The sequence below is a fragment of the Sciurus vulgaris genome (assembly GCF_902686455.1).
Source record: "Sciurus vulgaris genome assembly, chromosome: 9".
Lineage (NCBI taxonomy): Eukaryota > Metazoa > Chordata > Mammalia > Rodentia > Sciuridae > Sciurus > Sciurus vulgaris.
Window position 1 is genome coordinate 146,257,313 of NC_136469.1, and position 23,163 is coordinate 146,280,475.

Here is a 23,163-nt window from a genome sequence, read left to right on the forward strand (position 1 = left end):
AGTGCGGCCTCAGACGCTGCGCAGGCGGCCTGAGTCACCAGCACCAGGGACAGCGAAGCAGCTCAGCTGGGGCTTCCGGAGGGTTTGGGTCCTTGGAAGGTCCGGGCCGGCCCACGGCGCCCTCCCCTCTTCCACCCAAGAGCGCAGGGGTCTGAAGGAGGCGATTTGTCTCCCCACCCACTTCGCGCCAGTCGAATCAATTCACCTGAGTCCTGGTTTGCGGAAATTTCCTGCCTGATCCGCAGACCGGACCCAAACCCAAACAGATTCACCCAGGGTTTTGTCCATGACTTTACCCCAGCTCCGCTCTGTGGCTGGTCCTACAGCCCGCCCAGCGCGCACACCGGGTACACTACAAACAACACGCACAACTCCCCTGCATTGCACATACAACACAGCACACTGCAAACCGCACACAACACCCCGAACTACATACACAACACAGTACTGCACACCACACACATTACAGCCCCCATAAAACACCCGCCTGCAGCCCACACGGCATACCGCTTACACAACATACACGCAACCCACACGCACATCACAACGCACAGGCACACAACCGTAACACCCCTCACACGTACCACATACATGACACGCAACGCGGCACACGCACCGCACACACGACACACCACATAGACGAAACTACCAAACTCACCCCTCACACACAAAGCACACCGCACACACTCCCCACCCCCACCCGCACATGCCCGCACTTCCCCGAGATCCAGGCTCCGTCCCGCATCCCCCAGCAGCCCCTCAGCACCTGGCTCCCCTCGCACCATCTCCCAGCGCCCCCAGCTAACTTCTTCGGGCCTCCAAGAGCTGGCAGGAGGGTGGGCGTGGAGAGCGGTCGGGCGGGGTGGATAGGGAGGCGCACTGGTAGGCACGGAAAGGTGGGAGGTGTTGGAGGTGGGGCCCAGGGGGTCCGGGAGAGAAAGACCGGGGTGGGGTGGCGTTCCCAAAGCGGCGGGCACTGGATTGGGGCATCAGCAGGGAGAGGACAGAAAAGCTGAGACGAGGCGGCAAGAGGCGCCTCTTCTTGGGCGGGGCAGAGGGGCGTCCTGGGGGCGGCCGGGGGCTGGGGAGAGTGGAGGGGGGCGGCGCCAGGGCGAGGCGCTCGGGGCCGCGGGCGGGTGGGGGGGCACGCGTCCGGGAGGGGCGCCACGGGCTGGGGAGGGGGCGCGCGCGCCCTGCGGTGCTCGGCGCCGCCTCGGTTCCCGGCGCGGGGTCGCGGCGGCGGGAGGCGGAGGATGCGGGCTCCGGCGGCGGCGGCGCGGGCCCGGGAGGACGCGGGAGGATGAGGAGGAGGCCGGCGGTCCGGCCGCGCGGCGCCGGGAGGAGGCGCAGGCGGCGGGGGCGGCGGCGGGCGGCGGCGGGCGCGCGGGGTGCGGGCCGGCTCGGGCGCGGAGGATGAAGTGGAGCGTCCGCGGGGCCTGCGCCGCGCTCTCCTCCTGCCTGCTGCTCGCCTGCGCACTCAGCGCCGCCGCCGTCGGCCTTAAGTGCTTCTCGCTGGGCTCGGAGCTGCGCGGGGAGCCGTTCCGACTGGGGGCTGCCGCCGGCGCCTTCTACTCGGGGCTGCTACTGGCTGCTGGCCTCTCACTGCTCGGCGCCGCCCTGCTCTGCTGCGGGCCCCGGGACGCGCCCCTTGCCGGGCCGGGACCGGGGCCAGGCCCAAGGCTAGGGGTTCCCGCGGCTCCCGAGGGCGCTCCGGAGGCCGCACCGGGCGAGGCGGGGGCGGCGGCGGGGCCCCCGGGGCCGGTGAACAGCCAGAACCTGCTGCTGTTGGGCGTCCTGGTCTTCATGCTCGGGGTCCTGAGCGCCTTCGCGGGCGCCGTGATCGACGGCGACACGGTGTCGCTGGTGGAACGCAAGTACTCCCATTACTGCCTGCCCCCGCGCGCTCCCGCCGCGGTCCCCAGCCCCGCAGCAGCGGCCCCGGGCCCGGCCCCAGGGGCGCCGCGCTCCCGCAGCACCCTGGACAGCGCCACGTCCGCCAAGTGCCGCCAGCTCAAGGACTACCAGCGCGGCCTGGTGCTCTCTACCATCTTCAACTCGCTCGAGTGTCTGCTCGGCCTGCTCAGCCTTCTGCTGGTCAAGAACTACAAGTCGTCGCAGGCCCGGAGGGGCCGGCGCGGCCGGCGGAGGGCAGGTCGGGCCCTGGCGCGGCCCCGTGGCATCCCTGGGCTCCGTGCGCAGCCGCCATCCTCCCGCGCTCGGCGAGGACGGAGGGGTCGGCGGGGACGACGGCTGCAGCCACGGCCGAGCGAGGCCTCCATCCTGTCCCCGGAGGAGTCCGACTTCGCTGCCCCCGGGGACTGCGCGGGCTTCGCGGCGCACCACGCAGTGTCCTACATTAACGTGGGTGTCTTCCACGCGTTCGACGAGGCGGGCGTGGAGGTGTGCTGCGGCGGACACCCGTCGGTGGAGCTGCCCGGGTACGCGCCCTCGGACCCCGACCTCAACGCCTCCTACCCGTACTGTTGCCGACCGCCCTGTGAGGCGGCGCGCCCCTGGGAGCCGAGGCGGGCCTGCTGAGCCCCAGGCTGGGTCCCTGCACTCACGCCTCCCGCTAGAGCCCAGGGGAGGGTCCCAAGCCAGGCCTCGCGGGAGCAACAGCTCCGTGACAACTGGACAGTCCACCAGTATTATCGTTTCTGTGTCCAGGACGTTTCTCTTCTGTGTCGTTCGTATCCGGATTCCATTTAAAGTTTACAATAAATGTTTTGGGTCGGCCTGCCGGCTGCACTTCTTTTTGGCAAGTCGGTTCCCTGGGGCTGCGGTGAGGTCTCGGAGCGCGCGCAGCGAGCGTGATTTCCTTCGAGGACCTCGGCTGAGCTACAGACAAAAGCCGCGGTCCTGTAGGAACCCAAGGAGAAGGTGCCGCCGGGCAGCAACACTGCGACCCCACGTGCCTGCTTCAGCCGACACTTTCTTACTGTAAAGCTCTCCATAAACAGTGACAATGTTCGGTAAATTTATTGCAATTTGAAGTTGGTGAGTTCCTTTATTAAATTAATCGCTGTGTTACTGGAGAATGTTCATCAACTTGGAGTTAGAGGGTGTCTACACGCAAACGAGCATGGGAGGAATGGCCGCATTGGGTCAGAACCTGTGTTCTGCCAGCTGGTCGGCTCAGTCTGCCCTGTCTCTGAGCTAACTCGCTGAGTGTGCAGACACTGATACCAGACCCTTTCATTTCTGTTTTTGGAAACTGGCTGTGTGGTTTCTGCTGCAAAGCAGTAGAATTTATTTTTGGTTAATACATATGAACAATCTAATCCTATTTTGGAGAATCACAGTCATAGTTTTTTCTGCAAAGATAATTTTCCTGTAAACTCATTACTCTGGTTATTTTGAATATAGCATTTCATCTAAAATATACCCCTTAAATAGCCTTAATGAATGTGAAGGTCATACTTTTAAACTAAACTAGGATGTGTGTGTGCATGTTTGCACAACATGGAATGAACTTCATATGACAGCGCAGTGTGTGTCCATCCTTCTGTGGGGCTGGCTGCTAGTCTTGGAAAAAGGTTATCTGACTTCCTTGTGCCTGGAATCTTTGTGTCGAGCCAGGAAGTTGACTGATCAGCTGGGAGCAGAGCCCCACCCTGGCCCCAAGGTGTGTGTCCTCTGCAGTTGGGAGTAGGGGACAGTATACTCTACCGTGTAGGCACCAGCATGAAGCACTTGGGATGAAGGGAGTCAGGGAGATTGTGTAATATCTTCATGGTGTGCAGGAGTCCACTTCTGTGAAAAAGTTGAAATTTAAGGAAAGTGTACAGTTTCTGGGTGCAGGCTCTGGGGTAGGACCTCTCCTCAGCCCCCAGGTACCCTGTCCAGAGCTCCCCTGCACCCCTGGTGAACCAGCCCCATCTGGGACCTGGCTGGGCTGCCTTGACCTTTTCCCTCTCAGTGTGCTAACTGTGGAGGTGCAAGCCTGTCCCACTGATGCTCAGTCAGTTCCTGCGAAACTTGGGGTTCTGATCAAGAGGCAGCAAGTCCAGTCCTCACCCGGCTGTATTGAAGCTGCCTCAGGAAAAGGAATGGCTCTCAGCCAGCTTACTGGGTTCTCATGCACAGGGCACTGCCCGTATCAGGCCTGAGCTGTCCTGGGGGCAGGGTGAGCAAAAGCGTTCAGCCTGACTTGCTGGTCCTATTGTTGGTTTATTTGGCCCCTTCTGCCCCAGGAGAAGCATCCCTCTGGCCATTGGCCTAAGCAGAAATGTCCCAAGTGCAGCACAAAGTGACCTAAGCCACTTCCATATCTACCTAATTCAAATCCACATGGCAGGTGTTTTCTATTGGGAGCAGAGCCTTCCTGAGGCAGCAAGGCCCCTCCACCTGCTGGGTGAGCACAGGGTCCTCCCTGTAGAACAGTTGCCTTGACAAACCAGAGGACGTGTAATCAGCGCCCACCTTTGTGTTTTCTGAGCTGTTTTGTCTTACATGCTTTATACAGCTCAACATGTCAAATGCCTTATGGAGCTTTCAAATTTGCTATCGGTCAGGTCTCTAAAGTTTCAGGCTTTCCTTGAGGTAAAGCAGAAACCTAAAGGATAGGGAAGGCAGGGCCTGCAGCCAGGGACTGGTGCAGGAGGGTGTCGTCTATGTCCTGAGCCCTGGGGCAGCAGGGGGGCCTGGGGTGCAGGACGGAGGGCATTTCCCCAGCCTTAGGTGAGCTAGCCTCTTCCCCAGGACCAGCACACTAGGTGGGCCAGTTCAAGACTGAGCTTCCCAACTCCACAGAAACAGTAAGCTCTACTTTCACAGAGCTGGATGTGAGATGTGGGGTATCAAGGCATCATTTTTAGGGTTTACTAGAGAAAACAGAATCCCACTCTCCCTAAACTCAGATGTAACAAAGATCAGCTCTCAGGGAAGGAGTGGAGGGTGTGGAAGCCACCTTGCCTCCTGATTGGACTAACTTCCTGTTGCCCCTTGACAATCCACTCCTGGCTGCAGGTTTTGCATATGTTGGTTCTGCTTTTCTGGAATGTTCAGTTAGCCACTCAGAACTGAATTGTGCTACCTAGAAAATAAGGCCAGCTCTTGACCTTTCTTCAAGTGGGTCTTATTCTGCTTCCTGCCAGGAATTTTAGGATGATAAAATGCCAAAATTAAACACACATTCTAGCATCTTTCAGAAGGCCGAATGTGTGTTTGTAAGTCATTATTTTATCATAAAGGTGCGATCTGGTTTGGCAGGAGTGTACTGCAAATGTGGGCAGGGTTTAGAGTTGAAGGGATACGTTAATAAAGGTAACACACGATGCTGTGCATGAAACTGGGCAGTGAACACTCAGCGAGTCATGTTTTCTTAGGCTCAGCAAACCTTTAGATATCTGGGTTTTCATGCCCTTCCTTAGTCAGAGGGGGAAGACAGGTGGGGTTCTCTGCCCTGGGTACCTTTAACCTGAGCCACAAAACTGAGCTTTTGAATGAAAATTCAATTAAACAATCATTTAATTTGAAAAATCAGTCAGATGGTTGGTTGATGTGCATGTGAAGAGCTTACAGCTGAGGTTCTGACCCCTGGCTAGAACCTTGGTGCAGTGCAGGAGGAGCTGCGAGCACAGGTGCACAAGTGTGCATGAGTGTGCATGCCACCACCCGTACCTGCACACATCCTCAGGCACTGCCCAGATGTGCACACGCAGGCATACGGACACGATGAATACACATGTGTGCACACACACACGGCCTCCTGGGCAGTGTCTGAGGGCCAGGACAGCAGCTGTGCCAGGGGAACTCAAGTGGAACCCATCCAGGGCCATGCGCTGGCCTTGCTGCCCCTTGCTGTGCCATCACATGCGGGACGAGCCTAAGGGGAACCACCCAGGCCCAGCAGTTGTTGAGCCACTGGCCACATCTGGAGGGCAGGCAGGTGGGGCCAGCAGGTGGGGCTGGCAGGTAAGAACAGGAAGGTGGGCTGGGCAGGGAGGACAGGCAGGTGGACAGCCCCTGGTCTTTGGCAGTGCAGCTCAGTGTGTCATGACAGAGAGTATGTTGGGGCCTAGGTAAGAAGAAGGCTGCCAGGCTGCATCCCTAGACTCCATGCAGGTGTGGGGCTGGGACGTTACCATGCAGGAGTCTACACCCTCTCGGCACCCTCTTCCTCCATCCTCCAAGGGCCTGGCACTGATGCAAGTGGACAAAGGCCATGGTCCTGCAGTGCCCTCCAGGTCATGATCTCCCCAAGGCATGTTTTATCACTGAAATAGGAAAGTAGGGAACAGTAGAGACCTGAGAAAGTGGCCTCTGGCAGCCGAACATCATCAACCGAATGTAGACCCGTGTCCCTTCTTGTCTGAGAAAGACACAGCAACCTGCTGTGAACAGGTTTAATTTCCTGATGCTCCAACGTCTTGACCTAATTTGCTGTTCTGTAGTACTGTAACCAACAGAAAAAAACACTAACAAAATGGAAAACATAATTTAAATTAGCAAAATGGAACACAAGGATCCTTGTGTCCTCTGCTTGAACCCTCCTGGGCAGCCCTGGGTGGCAGGAGAGCCTGGTGGTCCTGACAGTTGTCCACTAGCCTCTGCATTTTGGAGGTGCTGGAGGAGCCCGTTACAGGCAGCTTCCCCTGGAGAGGCCCTGATCTGATGCACATTTCGCCTTTTTGTCAGCCATTGGTCCTCAGTGGAACGTCACTGTCAGATCAATAAAACCTGTTTTAAAAACATAGTATACTTCGGATTCATGCTTTTCTGGCTACTGTCCTGTTTCTGACTGACCATGTGAAAAGTGGCCAGAGGCCCACATGCTGCAGGTGGGAGGTGGAAGTGAGCTCGCTTTTTCTGGGCCCTTTGCTGGTTCTCTCCTCAGGGGTGCTGGGCCCTGGTTGTCTTGCCTTGGACAGCTGGCTCCTGTCTTCCCACCCGCAGGCCCTGGAGCACCTGCCAACTGCCATGGAGGGCAGGCTTTGCCTCCCCTTTGATGTGATGCTAGTTCCCTGCTGATCTCACTTACTGTCACTACCACACCACTTGGTGCAGCATTACCTGAACATGTCAGGTCATGTGACCACACTCAGAGCATGCAAGAAGGAGGGGAACCATCCTGCCAACTTTTATGTGGGTGCTCTAGGGATGGGAGGAGCCAACAAGAGCTACCAGGTGGGGCACCAGGAAGAGGTGGGGTGCAGTTGCTGGGATACAGGAGGTGGGAGTGAGGAGGTGGGATGCAGGAGGTGGGGTGCAGGTGCTGGGATGCAGGTGCTGGGATGCAGGAGGTGGGGTGCAGGAGGTGGGGTGCAGGTGCTGGGATGCAGGAAGTGAGCTGCAGGAGGTAGGGTGCAGGTGCTGGGATATGGGAGGTGGGGTGCAGGTGCTGGGATGGAGGAGGTGGAGGCAGGTGCTGGGGTGCAGGAGGTGGGATTCAGGAGGGTGGGAACATGGGGTGGGAGGCAAGAGGTGGGATTCACTTGACAACAGTGAACATTGTAGGGTGTACTGTACCCATGGTTTTGTTCTCTCCAATTTCAGTTACCCTTGGTCAACTTCAGTTGAAAATGTATTAAATGGAAAGTAGTAAATGGAAAATTCCAGAGTGATGCAGCCCATTCGTCTTAAATCACACTCCTTTCTGGGTAGCACGATGAACCTTGCACCATCCCACTCTTTCCTGCCTGGGACATGAATCACTCCTCTGTCCAGCATATCCCCATGTCCACTCTACCCACCCGTTAATCACTCAGTAGCTACCTCAGTTATCAGGTGAACTGTCGCATCACACCGCTTGTGTTCCAGGATTGATATTTTACTTAATAATGGCCCCAAAGTGCAAGAGTGGTATAGCTGGCAACTAGGACATGCCAAAGAGAAGCTGTAAAATGCTTCCTTGAAGTGAAAAGGTGAAAGTTCTTGATTCCAGAAAAGAAAAACATCATATTCTAAGATCCAAGTAAGAATAAATCTATTCATGAAACCGTGAAGAAGGAAAGAAATTCCTGCTAGTTTTGCTGTTGCACCTGCTAAATTTATGGTGATGGTATGTGGTAAGTGCTTAATTTAGATGAAAAAGGCATTAAATGTGTGGGTAGAAGATATGAACAGAAAACAGCTCCAACCGATGGTGAAGTGTTCTCTTCCAGAAAGCACTGAGCTGACACGAGGAGTACTTCAGGAAGGAATTCCCCGGAAGGAATGACAGCTAACCATTTGCCGCAAATAAGGGTGTCTAGCTTTGAGCTGAAATCAGTTACTTTTGTTAATCTCTTACTGCACTTAACTTATAAATTTAAATTCATCATGGGTATATATATGAAAATGTGAATAACACATATTTATGGTTTGGTACCCTTGGAACATATCGTATGGATAAAGGGAGACTGATGTACATGGTGGGATGTCAAGGGCAGGATGCAGGAGGTAGGGTGCAGGGGATGAAATGTACATGGTGGGAAGCAGGAGGTGGGGTGCAGGAGGTGGAGGGAGGAGGTGGAGGGAGGAGGTGGGAGGGAGGATGTGGAGGGAGGAGGTGGGATGCATGAGGGGGGGAAGGAGGAGGGGGGAAGGAGGAGTGGGGAGGGAGGAGGTGGGAGGCAGGTGCTGGGAGGCAGGAGGTGGGGTACAGGAAGTGGGAGGCAGGAGGCGGGAGGCAGGAGGTGGTGAAGGGATGGCTGAGGCACAGGTACCTACTCTGAGAAAGCAAGGGCTTTCAGAGTGCACACAGAGTGCTTTATGGTCCAAAATACTTTGGTTGTGACAGTACCTAGGATGTTCATTCACCAAAAGCGCTCATAGCAGCTGTTATGTGCTGGCTTCAGTGGGGAAGGGGGACTTCTGCTCCCACCAGTGTAGGAATGGGCAATGTCCCCCTCCCCCAGAAAGTACCCGTCTCTCTGGGTTGGGTGCTGGAACAACTCCTGGGGCCACAGGTACAGGCACGAAGGAAATCCTCCCTGTGTTGTTGGACAAGGCCAGTGCGTGTCAGACCATGGGTGTTCACAGTCCTGAATAGACGTGCCGGATGAGTGGTCTAAACAAGGAAGAAATATTAAAAGCAGCCATGTGAGGGGGAAACCCCTGAGGCCTTCCAGAGACTCCTGTCCCCGCTGAGCAGGTTCCACTGGGCAGAAAGCCTGAGCAAGGGCTGCTCTGGACAGGTTGCTTCCCCAGGAAGAGATGCTTGGATTCCTGGGGCCTGCCAGCCTCAGGCAGGGCAGAAGCTCAGAGGCAGCTCCAACCTGTTCAAGTTATGAGCTCCCAGCTGGAGATCATTGTCACTCAGATTCCCACATTCCCCAAATCCCTTTGCCACAAGGCTTCATTGTCCCCCTCTCCACGGGAAGAAGTAAGACCTTGGAGGGTCTTGGAGGCCTGGCGGTGACAGCCCTCTTGCTTGGGTAAGCCTAACTCGGGTTATTTTTTCCTTAAGTGCGTGATTTCGCGCTCTCCCACACTGAAGCTCGCCCGCCGCTGTGCGCCCACCCACACATGCTGCTGCTCCTGCTGGCGCCCACACTCCCTCTCTGCCATCCTTCTCCATTCTTCAAGGCTGGGCTGCGACAGGGAGGGCTCTGCAGCCTGTCTAGGCTCAAGCAGCAGTGCCCTTAGATGCTTGTCACTGGGTGAAGGAGAGGGCACCATTACCAGGACCCTGCAGGAGCCCTGGGATCTCCCTATGTGGCCTGTGTAGCCTGGACGTCAACTCCTCACAACTGATGGTCCGGAGGGCGTACCTCAGGGGCCCTGCATGCTGAATGGTCACTTCCCTGGGGAAGACTGGGCTTAGAGCAGTGCCTGTGCTCTGTGGGGCTGGACTGAGTCTTGCTGCACTATGAGTTCAGTTGCTCTCCTGGGGTCTGAGACAAAGCAGGACTGAGGCTCGGCCCTGGGTGGTGTGTGGGAGCTTTGTAACTCAGGTGGCAGGTGGGCAGTGGAACCGCTGTGATCTGCCTCCAGACACATCCTTGCTGCTGCTTCCTGCTCACTGTCCAGCTTCCATGCTTCCTGCTCACTGTCCAGCTTCCATGCTCCAGGTCCCTAGTGCAGCCTTCTCCCCAAACTCAACATGTTCCTTCTCAGATAACTGACTCACCCGAGTCCACCCACTCTGGAGTCCTGCCCTGGGAGCCCTGCACACATGTCACCAAGCCCTTCAGCTTAGCACTCTCCGAGGATCGACCTCACTGTCTTCACCAGCGGCTGTCAGTCAGAGTCAGCACAGCCAGAAGCCTGAACACCAGGGTGCCTGTCTGCAGCGCCTCCCTGATTCAGGCCCCCACGCCCCATCCTGGGAGAACTGGAAGACAGACAGGCTTCACGATCTTTGTTTCGTTCTGAGTCTGGTAGTGAGTCCTGCATTACATGTAGAACATACTCCCTGCGAACCAGCTGTATCTTGCATGCTGCAAGCCACGTGGGGCCAGTGATGGCTGACCACCAGTCTGGAGCAGCCTCTTGGGTTCTGAATTAGGACACATGTTGAGCACAGAGTGCACGACGTGACGCAGGTGCCTAAGCTACTCGTTGGCACTGTCATCAGAATCCAGACATCTAAATCTGGAGTCTAGACTTCTTCCCCTTACTTGGTCCACTTGTCTTTTATCTTTAAAGATCAGGTGGCCTGAGCTCCTCCACGCCTTTCCGAAGCCTGCAGTCACCACACACCTGATGGTGTGCTCTTCCCCAGGCCTGTCTCTGGGCTCTGCATGATCAAGTGTGCCCACAGTGCTACATTGCATTCTTTGCACTTGGAACACCATGGGAGTGCAGCACACTGTATTTAATATGCTTTTTGTACTCAACATTGCCATTCTGAGACTCACGTGGCCTGTGTGACTGACACCTGTCACTGGCTCACTTGTTCTGATGTGCTCCCATTGTTCTGTGCCCCCTGTGGATGGGCTCTCAGTACATTTCCTTTTTCATTATTATAATTGGTACTGCAGTGAAGAGCCATTGCCTGTTGCTATGGTCTGGATGTGGTTGGGCGTGTCCCCCAAAGGTCCCTGTATGAGAAGCTTGGTCCCTGGGGTGGCTGTAGAAAGAGGTGTGGGACCTTTAAGAGCTGAGGTTAGTACAAGGTCCTGAGTCACTAGGGTTCCTTACCCTTAGATGGGAGCTGGTCTCTCAAGAAGGTTGTTATAAGAAGATCAATCCTGGTTCTCCCTGCCTCTTGCTCCTATCTGTCCATGTGGGCTCTGCCTCTCATACCTGCCCCACCCTGATGCCATCTGCCATGTTGTGATGCAGCACAAGAACTCAGCAAATGCTGGCCTCACGTCATCTCCAAAACTGTGAGCTAAGTAACCTGCCTTTTTGTATAAAGCACCCAACTTCAGGTAATGTGTTACAGTCACAGAAAACACTAAGCCTCACCTGGGCCCCAGGCCTACGTGTGGCCAGGGCATGTACACTGGGCTCTGTGGGTGCTGCAGGGTTGCAGTGAACAGAGAAGTTTCAACAGTGCAGGCGTGTGCCTCTCCCTGTGTCCCAGCCTCTGTCGCTCTCAGTGCTGAGGTGTTGTATCATCCTCAATTGCATTCCCACGACCACAAGTAAGTGTCTTTCCTGACCATCTAACATGTTTTGTGCTCCTATCCTCTAGCTTTCAAAAAATTGCTTTCTTTATTTTGGATTTCATTACCCATTCTCGAGATATCACTTGTCTGTCCATTTCTGTTGCCATAACAAAACAGCTGAGGCTGGGAAAATTATACACTAGAGTAAACTTGTACACTTATACAGTGGTGCTTCTGAAGACTGGGAAGTCCCAGGTTGCTGGCCAGAGCTGTGGAGCTGAGCCACCCTGAACTGGCTCCAGGCAGAAGAGCAAGAAAGCAAGGAAGGCCGGGCTGGCCCTTCCTGGGTCCCACGCCACCATGCACTGACCTGCAGTAATGGCACTGATCTGTCCCTCCAGGAGGTCCCACTTCCAAGCACTGCTGCCTGGGATAGAGTTGAATGTCCTGCCACAGCACCACTTGCCCCCACTGCACAGCCATCTCATTTGGCAAGAAGGCAGTCACATTTATTAAGCTGTCCTGTGAGACCTGTGTCCCAACCATTGAAAGACTTCCTCCTGAAGTCCTCCTTCTTAAAATCCTCCCTTCTGAAGTTCCTCCCTCCTTAAGTTCTCCCCCAAGAAGTTCCTTCCTCCTGAAGTTCCTCCCTCCTAAAGTCCTCCTTTCTGAAAGTCTTCCATCTTAAAGTTCCTTCCTCCTCAAGTCCTTCCTCCTAAAGATATTCCCTCCTGAAGTCCTCCCTACAGAAGTCCTCCCTTCTGAAGTCCTTTCTCCTGAAGTCTTCCCTTCTAAAGTCCTCTCTTCAGTAGTTCTTCCTCCTGAAGGTTCTCCCTTCTTAAGTCCTCCCTCCAAAAGTCCTCCTTTCTGAAGTCCTTCCAGTTTCAGTTTGCTTTGACCTGTGGGCATTGAGTACATCCAGGAGGTTACTCTGTTTCCAATGTAAGGCACAGATCTCATCCTCCTGTCATGCATACCTAGGTGTGGTCCTACAGTTGACAAAACCCACACATAAATGCCTTTTGAAAGAAGTTCTGCAGGTGGGGAGGTTGGTTGTGCCTCTAGAAATCTACCATTTTCAGCTGTCTGTAGCACCCTACTCCACATTCATGCCTTTCCATCACATGTTGTTATTTTTCTGCTGTTGAAAGTCAGCATATCTCATATCACAAATGAGCTGGAAGTTGGGTAGGTCCTTCATATGATGGTGATGATGTCATGGGATCCTTCAGATTCCTTGATGGTGGTCGTGTCATAGAGACTCACTCAGGCGCCCTGATGTTTATGGTGTAATTGAGTCTCACACAGGCCCTGTGAAAATGATGGTGTTATGGAATCCCACAGGACCCTTGATGGTGATGTTGTCATGGAATCCTGCAGGTCCCTTGATGGTGATGTTGTCATGGAATCCTGCAGGTCCCGATGGTGATGTTGTCATGGAATCCCACAGGTCCCTTCATGGTGATGGTATCATGGAATCCCGCAGGTCCCTTGATGGTGATGGTGTCATGGAATCCCGCAGGTCCCTTGATGGTGATAGTGTCATGGAATCCCACAGGCTCCTTGATGGTGATGTTGTCATGGAATTCCACAGGTCCCGTGATGGTGATGGTGTCATGGAATCCCGCAGGTCCCTTGATGGTGATGGTGTCATGGAATCCCAAAGGTCCCTTGATGGTGATGATGTCATGGAATCCCGCAAGTCCCTTGATGGTGCTGGTGTCATGGAATCCCGCAAGTCCCTTGATGGTGCTGGTGTCATGGAATCCGCAGGTCCCTTGATGGTGATGTGTCATGGAATCCCACAGGTCCCTTGATAGTGATGATGTCATGGAATCCCAAAGGTCCCTTGATGGTTATGGTGTCATAGAATCCTGCAGGTCCCTTGATGGTTATGGTGTCATAGAATCCTGCAGGTCCCTATATGGCGATGTTGTCATTGAATCCTGCAAGTCGCTTGATTGTGTTGTTGTCATGGAATCCCACAGACTCCTTGATGGTGATGTTGTCATGGAATCCCAGGACTCCTTGATGGTGACGTTGTTATGGAATTCCACAGACTCCATGAGGGTGATGGTGTCATGGAATCCCACAGGTCCTTGATGGTGATGGTGTCATGGAATCCCACAGGTCCCTTGATGGTCATGGTGTCATGGAATCTTGCAGGTCCCTTGACGGTGATGGTGTCATGGAATCCCACAGATCCCTTGACGGTGATGGTGTCATGGAATCCCGCAGGTCCCTTGACGGTGATGGTGTCATGGAATCCCGCAGGTCCCTTGACGGTGATGGTGTCATGGAATCCCGCAGGTCCCTTGACGGTGATGGTGTCATGGAATCCCGCAGGTCCCTTGACGGTGATGGTGTCATGGAATCCCGCAGGTCCCTTGACGGTGATGGTGTCATGGAATCCCGCAGGTCCCTTGACGGTGATGGTGTCATGGAATCCCGCAGGTCCCTTGACGGTGATGGTGTCATGGAATCCCGCAGGTCCCTTGACGGTGATGGTGTCATGGAATCCCGCAGGTCCCTTGACGGTGATGGTGTCATGGAATCCCGCAGGTCCCTTGACGGTGATGGTGTCATGGAATCCTGCAAGTCCCTTGATGGTGATGGTGTCATGGAATCCCACAGACTCCTAGATGGTGATATTGTCATGGAATCCCACAGGTCCCTTGATGTTGATGGTGTCATGGAATCTCACAGGTCCCTTGATGGTGATGGTGTCATGGAATCCCGCAGGTCCCTTGATGGTGATGTTGTCATCGAACCCACACGTCTCTTGACGGTGATGTTGTCATGGAATCCCACAAGTCCCTTGATGGTGATGGTGTCATGGAATCCCGCAGGTCCATTGATGGTCATGGTGTCATGGAATCCCACAGGTTCCTTGATGGTGATGGTGTCATGGAATCCCACAGACTCCTAGATGGTGATATTGTCATGGAATCCCACAGGTCCCTTGATGTTGATGGTGTCATGGAATCCCACAGGTCCCTTGATGGTGATGGTGTCATAGAATACCACAGGTACCTTGATGGGGATGGTGTCATGGAATTCCGCAGGTCCCTTGATGGTTATGGTGTCTTGGAATCCCGCAGGTCCCTATGGTGATGGTGTCATGGAATCCCACAGGTCCCTTGATGGTGGTGTTTTCATGGATTCCCGCAGGCTCCTTGATGGTTATGTTTTCATGGAATCCCACAGGTCCCTTGATGGTGATGGTGTCATGGAATCCCGCAGGTCCCTATGGTGATGGTGTCATGGAATCCCACAGGTCCCTTGATGGTGGTGTTGTCATGGAATCCCGCAGGCTCCTTGATGGTTGTGTTTTCATGGAATCCCGCAGGTCCCTTGATGGTGATGGTGTCATGGATTCCCGCAGGCTCCTTAATGATTATGTTGTCTTGGAATCCCACAGGTCCCTTGATGGTGATGGTGTCATGGAATCCCACAGGTCCCTTGATGGTGATGGTGTCATGGACTCCTGCAAGTCCCTTGATGGTTATGTTGTCATGGAATCCCACAGGTCCATGATGGTGATGGTGTCATGGAATCTCGCAGGCTCCTTGATGGCGATTTTGTCATGGAATCCCGCAGGTCCCTTGATGGTGATGGTGTCATGGAATCCCGCAGGTCCCTTGATGGTGATGTTGTCATGGAATCCCACAGGTCCCTTGATGGTCATGGTGTCATGGAATCCCACCGGTCCCTTGATGGTGATGGTGTCATGGAATCCCGCAGGTCCCTTGACGGTGATGTTGTCATGAAATCCCACAGGTCCCTTGACGGTGATGTTGTCATGGAATCCCGCAGGTCCCTTGACGGTGATGTTGTCATGGAATCCCGCAGGTCCCTTGACGTTGATGTTGTCATGGAATCCTGCAGGTCCCTTGACGGTGATGGTGTCATGGAATCCCGCAGGTCCCTTGACGGTGATGGTGTCATGGAATCCCACAAGTCCCTTGATGGTGATGGTGGCATGGAATCCCACAGGTCCCTTGATGGTGGTGGTGCCATGGTATCCCACCGTCCCCATGATGGTGTTGGTGTGACGGAGACCCACAGGCCCCATGATGGTGACGTGCTAATGGTGTCATGGATTCCTATAGCCTTTTATGAGTTTGCAGGTTTGTCGTGGATGCAGTTCAGTGTTAATTGTCTTTTACAACATTTTGTTTTTGCTTTTGTTGAATCAAAGACTGTGAGTGACCTGGTATTCTGAATTTGTAACCAGCTACATTGCTAAATCTTCTTCTCCTGTCTGGTATTTTTTTTTCTTTTGTTTCCTACATCTTCCTTGAGATATGACTTTTTTGTCTTCCTTTCCAAGTCCTGGGTGGTTTTCTTGTCTTGATGTTCTTGTCAGCCCCTCTACCCTCAAGCAGAGGTAGCTATAGCCTCGGTGCTCCTGGGCGCAGTCCCCAGGATATGGAGTTGCTGGGAATCTTGGTAGAGATCTTTTAACGAACTAAGGAAGTTTTCTTCTCTTTCATTTGCTGCGTATTATTGTTAATGAGAAATGGATATTGAATGCAATCAGTGTTTCTGCTCACCTGTTGTTTTTTCTCTGGATTAATCTGTTCATGTAGTAATCATACCAATGTACACTTCAATTTTAGGTCAGACTCACACTGCATGGGGTGTGGAGGCTCCCACTTCTCTCTCCAGAGGGAGGGTGCACGTGCACCTTCCTGCTTCTTGCTCCGTCTCAGCTGGGCTTGCTGTCTCCCCATGGTTCCAGCGCTGCCTTCCTGGAGCTGTGAACCTCTGTGGAGAGAGTTTGCTGTCCGCTGCTTCGTGAGTCTAAATGTCCACCCAGTGGCTCTGTAGTGTTTCCCACTGCAATTTTCTTCCCTTTTCCCTCAGCATTAACAGCTAACTGGCAGAATGTCATTCAGGGTTTTGGCAGAGGGAAACTGACCTTTCACTGAGCTCCAGGGTGCTGGGGGGTCTAGGGTCTCTTCCTCATGCCACCACGTCCCTGTCCCTCTGAATGTGGTCTCTGCAGTCAGCTCTGGGCCTCCCTTCCCTCCTCTCAAGTCCCTTGCACACAGCTTCCCTGTGTCTGCCCCAGTGACCAGCCCTCTGTGTGTCCACCCTGAGGTCACTGTCCTGTGCCTGGGTCTGGCCACACTGGGTCTGTCCACCTGACCCCCATTCCTCCGTCCGTCAGAGGTGCTGGGAGTTGCTGCCCTTGGAGTCGGAGGACGAAGCCCTCTGGCTAGCAGTGCTGACAGTGTGACTGTGGACTCTGATGCCTTTTGCTCCCACCTTGGAATGTGAGCTGTGCTTGCTCTTGGTGTTGGCAGCATGTGCCTACTTCCCTCAGCTGGCATTCGAGGGAACCCTTCACTTTGGAACTACAGCTTTGGTTCTGGGGGGGCTGTCTTATTTTATTTATCTAATGATTCTCCCTATTTTTTCTGTTCTGCACTGTTCTGCTACTGGGGGCCTGCACTCTGGGTTGCAACCCTCCATTCTCTTTGCTCCTCTCTCCTATTTTCCTGTACCTACCTTTTTTCTGCCTAATGTTCCCCAAAGGCCTATGAACTGAGGCTTGGTCCATAGGGAGACAGTGCTAGGAGGAGGTGGGGCCCGGTGGGTGGTTCTTGGTCCCTAGGGCTTCCCTTGAAAGGACCATGGGGCCCTGGCTCCCCCATGTGCTCCATTATGTGCCAGCCAGGAGGTGAGGAGCTCTGCTCCCCCTGGGCTCCTTCTGTGATGTGCCAACTCTCCAAAGCACCACAGCCATGGAGCCAACAGAAACCTCTAAAATTGAAACCTCTAAAATTATGAGCCAAGATAAATTTTTTCTCTTGTCAGCTGATTATCTTAGGCATTTCATTATAGTGATGGAAAACTGACTAAAACAGAAAACTCATACCAAGAAGTTGGGCCTTTGTGGTTACTAGATGCTTAATGATGTGAAAGAGCCTTTGGAATTGGTTTTCGGGAGGAATTTAGAAAAGTTTGAAGGAGTAGACTAGAGAAAGCCTGGAATTCTATCATCAGAACTTATCAGGAATTCTGGTGAGGACTCAGAAGACCAGAATTCTGATAGTAATATGGACAGCAGAGGCCAGATTCATGAGATTTCAGATGGAAGTGAGAACTCCCCTGGGAACTGGATTAAAGGCCACATGACTCATGGCAAAGAACTTGATGGCATTTGTCCATGCCCTCAGACTTCATGGGAGGTTGAGCTTTAGAGTGACAGGTTTTGAGGGGATTCAAGATGGCAGGCCAGGGGGAGGCTATATTTCCATTCACTCTGTGACTCGGGGTCCAAGCAGCAGGAGTACTGCTTCTTAGTGAATTGGGTGAAAGAGGGAATTCACTGAAACTCAATATCAGACAGTCGGTCTCTTAGAGACTCAGAAATTCAGGTGCGTTGAACAAAGAACAAGAGCGAGCGCATTGGGGCCAAGCTGGTTGCAGAGGTGAGGGAAAACACAGAGAGAAGCCCCATGGACAGATCTGGCACAGAAAAACCTGTAGATCAGAGAAGCGGCCTGGACTTAGCTGATCCAGAGGCTGCACAGTGAACTGGTGTTTGACAAGTGCTGTTTCTCAACCTGCTACAGAGTTGAGGCAGGATCTGTCCCAAGGTGGCCACGCTGCAGCTTGCTGCAGGAGCTGGGAGGTCACAGCAAACACTGTGGTGCTGTCCCGACAAGTGCCTACGATGTGGCCTAGGGTGTACCTAGCTGAACAGGAGTGAAATGGCACAGAGAAGACTGCACCCAGGAGAGTCCAAGTCAGAAACATGGAGGGGAGTGAAACTCACTTTCCCCTTGAGCCTGAAGGCTCTTGTGACCAGCTGAAGAGGGTCAGGAAACTGAACATGTTGATGGGAAATACACTCAGGGACTCAGCCTGGGAAGATTGCATCATGGGCAGTGCAGTGTGTGAGACCTGTGGAGGACTGGCTCACCTGTCCCTCAAGCATGAGTCCCAGGAGCTCCTGAGGTTCAGATTCCCAGCAGAGACTGGCATCCATGAAGCCCTATGGCTTTAGAGTTAATCCAAACTCTCCAGAACAAATACCACCCAAAAAAGTTCCAAAGTCCTAATTAGTCCTAATCCCCAGTCAGAGGAACTTCCCTCTTAGAACTTACAGCAGCTCCACCCTGGAAATGCATTGATCTTGTCTCTCCTGACAAAACTCCAACTGACAATATTTCCCCTCCCATCCTACCTCATACTGGGGAGAAGAGAAGCTAAGAGCTAAGAGCTTCTCTCTTAGGTCACTACAACTGGCAGTGAGCAGTGCAAAAAGAGGTAGGGTTTAACAACAACCAGCCTCTTGCATGTGCATGCCCTCTCTCTCAGTACATAGCCGAAGAAGAAACAGAAAGAAGGACAGTCGGGCATAGACAGTGATCATCCAATTGTGTCCACCTCAGTGGGGACAATTCTTTCATTTTTCATTAAGAATATTTTTGCTTTTTTATTTTATTTTTTGGTGTTCTTGCTGTGCTGATTGCAGACTTATACAGATATACATTTTTTTTTTTCTAATTTTTAGCCCATTTTACAATGGTTATTTTTCCTTGTCTTTTGGTTTGTTTATTTTGTTTTTATTTCTACCATTTCTGACTCTCCTTTCTTGTATTACTAGCAGCCAAATTCTCTTGCTCTCTCTTGCTCCCTTTACTTTTTTCTATTTCCCCTCCATCTTTATAGCTATACTTGTACATCTCTTCTGCATTATTTCTGTTCATGTGTGAACACTCTAAACTTTCTTCTACCTTCCTTCACATTTTCTTTTCTCTTAATGAATGGTATTTTAGCCATAATCTAGAACTATTTGTTTTTGTAACTCCCTCTCTCACCATTTATGTTGTTGCACTTATTAGTACTGTGGATGACATAGTTGACACCTGCTGATTGCTTTATGTGCCAGATCTAGTTCATGCCTACTTATTGCTTTTGATGTTGTCAACTGCTAACATCACCATTCCTGTTTTTGTGATCGGTGTTGTGGATGTCATAGGAGTCACCAGGTATTTATCTTAATGCTGTATATTGCTTGTTTCAGTGTTCCTATTTGTTTCCCCCCACAGGATAGAGGTTCCTCTGCTGAACCAAATATAGCCAAAAGACAATATATTTTACTCTATACACAAATTAACCACACTCAAACTTTAGCTACACTTTAATGCAAAGAATGAAGGGACAAACCCCAAAACTAATGACAAGGTCCCAAATAGAAATGGTTGGGGGCACACTCCAGACCCATTCCTACAACAAAAAGAGAGAATTAACACAAAGGCTGTGGATACAACACCTGCAAGGGATCTCAGGACAAAAAGAAGACTGTACCCTAAAAAGCACTTCCCCCAAGAATGAAGGAAATCCATCCTAACAGATACATAAAACCCAACACAGGAATATAAGTGATGAAAAACCAAGGTAACATGGTGCCTTGTAAGGTTCATAATTAATATTTAAGTGGCTAAAATATCACATAAAGAATTCAAAAGAATGATTGTAAGAATTATCAAGGAACTTCAAGAGAACACAGAACAACTGAATGAATTAAGCAAGTCAGTACAGAATATGAATGAGAAATTCAGAGACATTGAAAAAAGAAAAAACAGAATTATTGGAAATGAAAGTCTAATAGAGTAGATCATGCTGAAGACAGAATCTCAGAGCTGGAAGACAAAGTAGCTGGCCTCGAACATTCAAACAGTATTGACAAAGAGAATGAGCAACCAATATTAAGAGATCAAATTTAAAAATCATGGGAGGAGGTTTCAAGATGGCGGCCTAGAGGGTGGCTGCATTTCATGTTGCTCCAGGACTCAGGATTCAAAAGAGGAGATATTGAAACACTTGGGACCAACTCAAAGCAGCCGGGTGACTCTCACCCGTTGGGAAGGCATCCCGGATGGGACGGTGGTCCCGGAACGCAGGAAACTTTGTGAAGTAGAGCTGCCGGCGAGACACCCCTCCCCCCGCTGGAGCAGTGAACTCGGACAACTGGGAGCGCCGTGAAGGAGGCCGCTCGGCGCGGCGCTGGGACTCGAAGCAACCACTGGGGCTCCGGCGGCTGCCCAGGGGAGGAGTGGCGAGGAGAGCTGTGTGGACTCTGAACACCGGGGCCTGCCCTGAGGAGGAGGAGGAGGAAGAGGAGCGGCCGCTTGGATTCGGGTGACTACACCAGAGCTACAGGCGGTTGCCAGAGGAGGGGCTGCGTGGCGAGCTGTTTGGACTCTGACCACTTCTGAACACCGGGGCCTGCCCGGAGGACTAGGAGGAGGAGGAGGAGGAGCGCGGCGGGTCGTTTGGACTCGCAGTGACTGCATTAGTGCTCCAGGCAGCTGCTCAGAGGAGAAGGCGAGTGGTGAGTTGTTTGGACTTAAAGTGACAGCGCCTGAATACAGGGGGGCTGCCTGGAGGAGAAGCGTGGTGGGACGCTTGGTCTTGAGTGGCCGCACCAGAGCTCCGGGCGGTTGCCCAGAGGACCCGTGCAGCAGGTCACGTGGATTCAGAGCCACTCAGATCGACCGCTCCTGAACACCCGGGGGGTTATCTGGAGAAGGAGGAGGAACGGGGAGGGTCACTTCGACTCGGAGTGATTGATTGCCCAGGGCTACGGGTGGTTGGCGGGAGGAGGAGGCGTGCAGTGAGTTTCTTGGACTCCTAGTGATTGCACCGGAATACTGGGCGGCTGTCTGGAGGAAGAGGCGTGTGGCGGGTCTCTGGGTCTCAGAGCGATTGTACGGGGCCCCAGGTGGCTGCTCAGAGGAGGGGCCGCATAGCCAGGCGATTAGGTGCAGAGCAGGGTCCCAGGATCTAGGAGGCTTCTGGGTGGAAGAGCCGCACAGAGACAGGCTTAGGGGCGGAGCGAAGGTTCCAGGCCTGTGGGCAGATTCTCTGAGGAGGGGCAGCCTAAGGAGATTCATCTGCGAAGGGTGAGGCTCCCAGGCCCAGGAGGTAGGGCCGGGCCCCTGGGAACTTTGCAGAGGAAGGCAGCCCAGCCCAGGCGGTAGCTGTAAATTGAGGGGAACCTCTAGGAGGGAACTGACCAGCGAGACCTCCCCACCGGGTGAGTCTTCCCTGCCGGGTGAGGTTTCCCCACAAGGGCGGTAAAACCAGAGACTCAGGCCCAAACAGGCCTTGCCTCAGCCCGCAGCCTAGGTCCCCTTTGGATGACCATAGGTCAACAAGTGGAGGCACCTCTGCCCACTAGCAGGGATTATACCCCACCTGAAGGCCACCACTCCTAGAGATGCAGCTTCCTTGTGGAGCACCGCATTATCAACTTCCTCCAAGACTTCAGCCTACTGAAGGCTAAGGGGGGATATATATAGAAATCTTCAGGGACATTGTAAGTCAATAGAGGAAATCTGCAATATCTCAGCGGTCCACTGATACCTGAACAATATGAGAAAACAAGGAAAGAAAATGCCCCAAACAAATCTAGATGTTACATCAATAAAACCCAATAACAGCATGGCAGAAGAAATGACAGAAAGGGAGTTCAGAATGTACATAATTAAAATGATCAGAGAAGCAAACGATGAGATGAAAGAGCAAATGCATGCACTGAATGATGAGATGAAAGAGCAAATGCAAGCATTAAATGATCGCACCAATCGACAGTTAAAAGAGCAAATACAGGAAGCAAAAGATCATTTCAATAAAGAGTTAGAGATATTGAAAAAAAACCAAACAGAAATCCTTGACATGAAGGAAACAATAAACCAAATTAAGAACTCCATAGAAAGCATATCCAATAGGATAGAACACCTGGAAGACAGAACCTCAGATATTGAAGACAAAATATTTAACCTTGAAAACAAAGTTGAACAAACAGAGAAGATGGTAAGAAATCATGAACAGAATCTACAAGAACTATGGGACATCATGAAAAGGCCAAATTTAAGAATTATTGGGATTGAGGAAGGCCTAGAGAAACAAGCCAAAGGAATGAACAATTTATTCAATGAAATAATATCGGAAAATTTCCCAAATCTGAAGAATGAAATGGAAAATCAAGTTCAAGAGGCTTATAGGACTCCAAATATACAAAATTACAACAGACCCACACCAAGGCACATTATTATGAAAATACCTAACATACAAAATAAAGACAGAATTTTAAAGGCTGTGAGAGAAAAGAACCAAATTACATTCAGGGGGAAACCAATACGGATATCAGCAGATTTTTCAATCCAGACCCTAAAAGCAAGAAGGGCCTGGAACAACATTTTTCAAGCCCTGAAAGAAAATGGATGCCAACCAAGAATCTATACCCAGCAAAACTTACCTTCAAATTTGACGATGAAATAAAATCCTTCCATGATAAACAAAAGCTAAAAGAATTTACAAAAAGAAAGCCAGCATTACAGAACATTCTCAGCAAAATATTCCATGAGGAAGAGATGAAAAACAAAGAAGCAAATCAGCAAAGGGAGGAATTATCCTAAAGGAATTGTCAAATAAAGGAGGAAACAAGTTGTGTCAAACAAATAAATAAATAAAATTTAAAAAATGACCCAAATGACCAGGAAACCAAATCATATCTCAATAATAACCCTGAATGTTAATGGCCTGAATTCATCAATCAAAAGACATAGACTGGCAGATTGGATTAAAAAGAAAGATCCAACAATATGTTGCCTGCAAGAGACTCACCTCATAGAAAAAGATACCCATAGACTAAAGG

General features: G+C 52.1%; 1 protein-coding gene across 1 annotated transcript; it reads left to right on the forward strand.

The window, feature by feature from the left end:
* Window positions 1-1,219: 1,219 nt before the first annotated feature.
* Window positions 1,220-19,576, forward strand: TMEM271 (transmembrane protein 271). The gene is made up of 2 exons (XM_079154914.1): window positions 1,220-2,997; window positions 19,550-19,576. The coding sequence occupies exon 1, from the start codon at window positions 1,414-1,416 to the stop codon at window positions 2,536-2,538; it is 1,125 nt and encodes a 374-aa protein (XP_079011040.1). The 5' UTR covers window positions 1,220-1,413; the 3' UTR covers window positions 2,539-2,997; window positions 19,550-19,576.
* The last annotated feature ends 3,587 nt before the right edge of the window (window positions 19,577-23,163 follow it).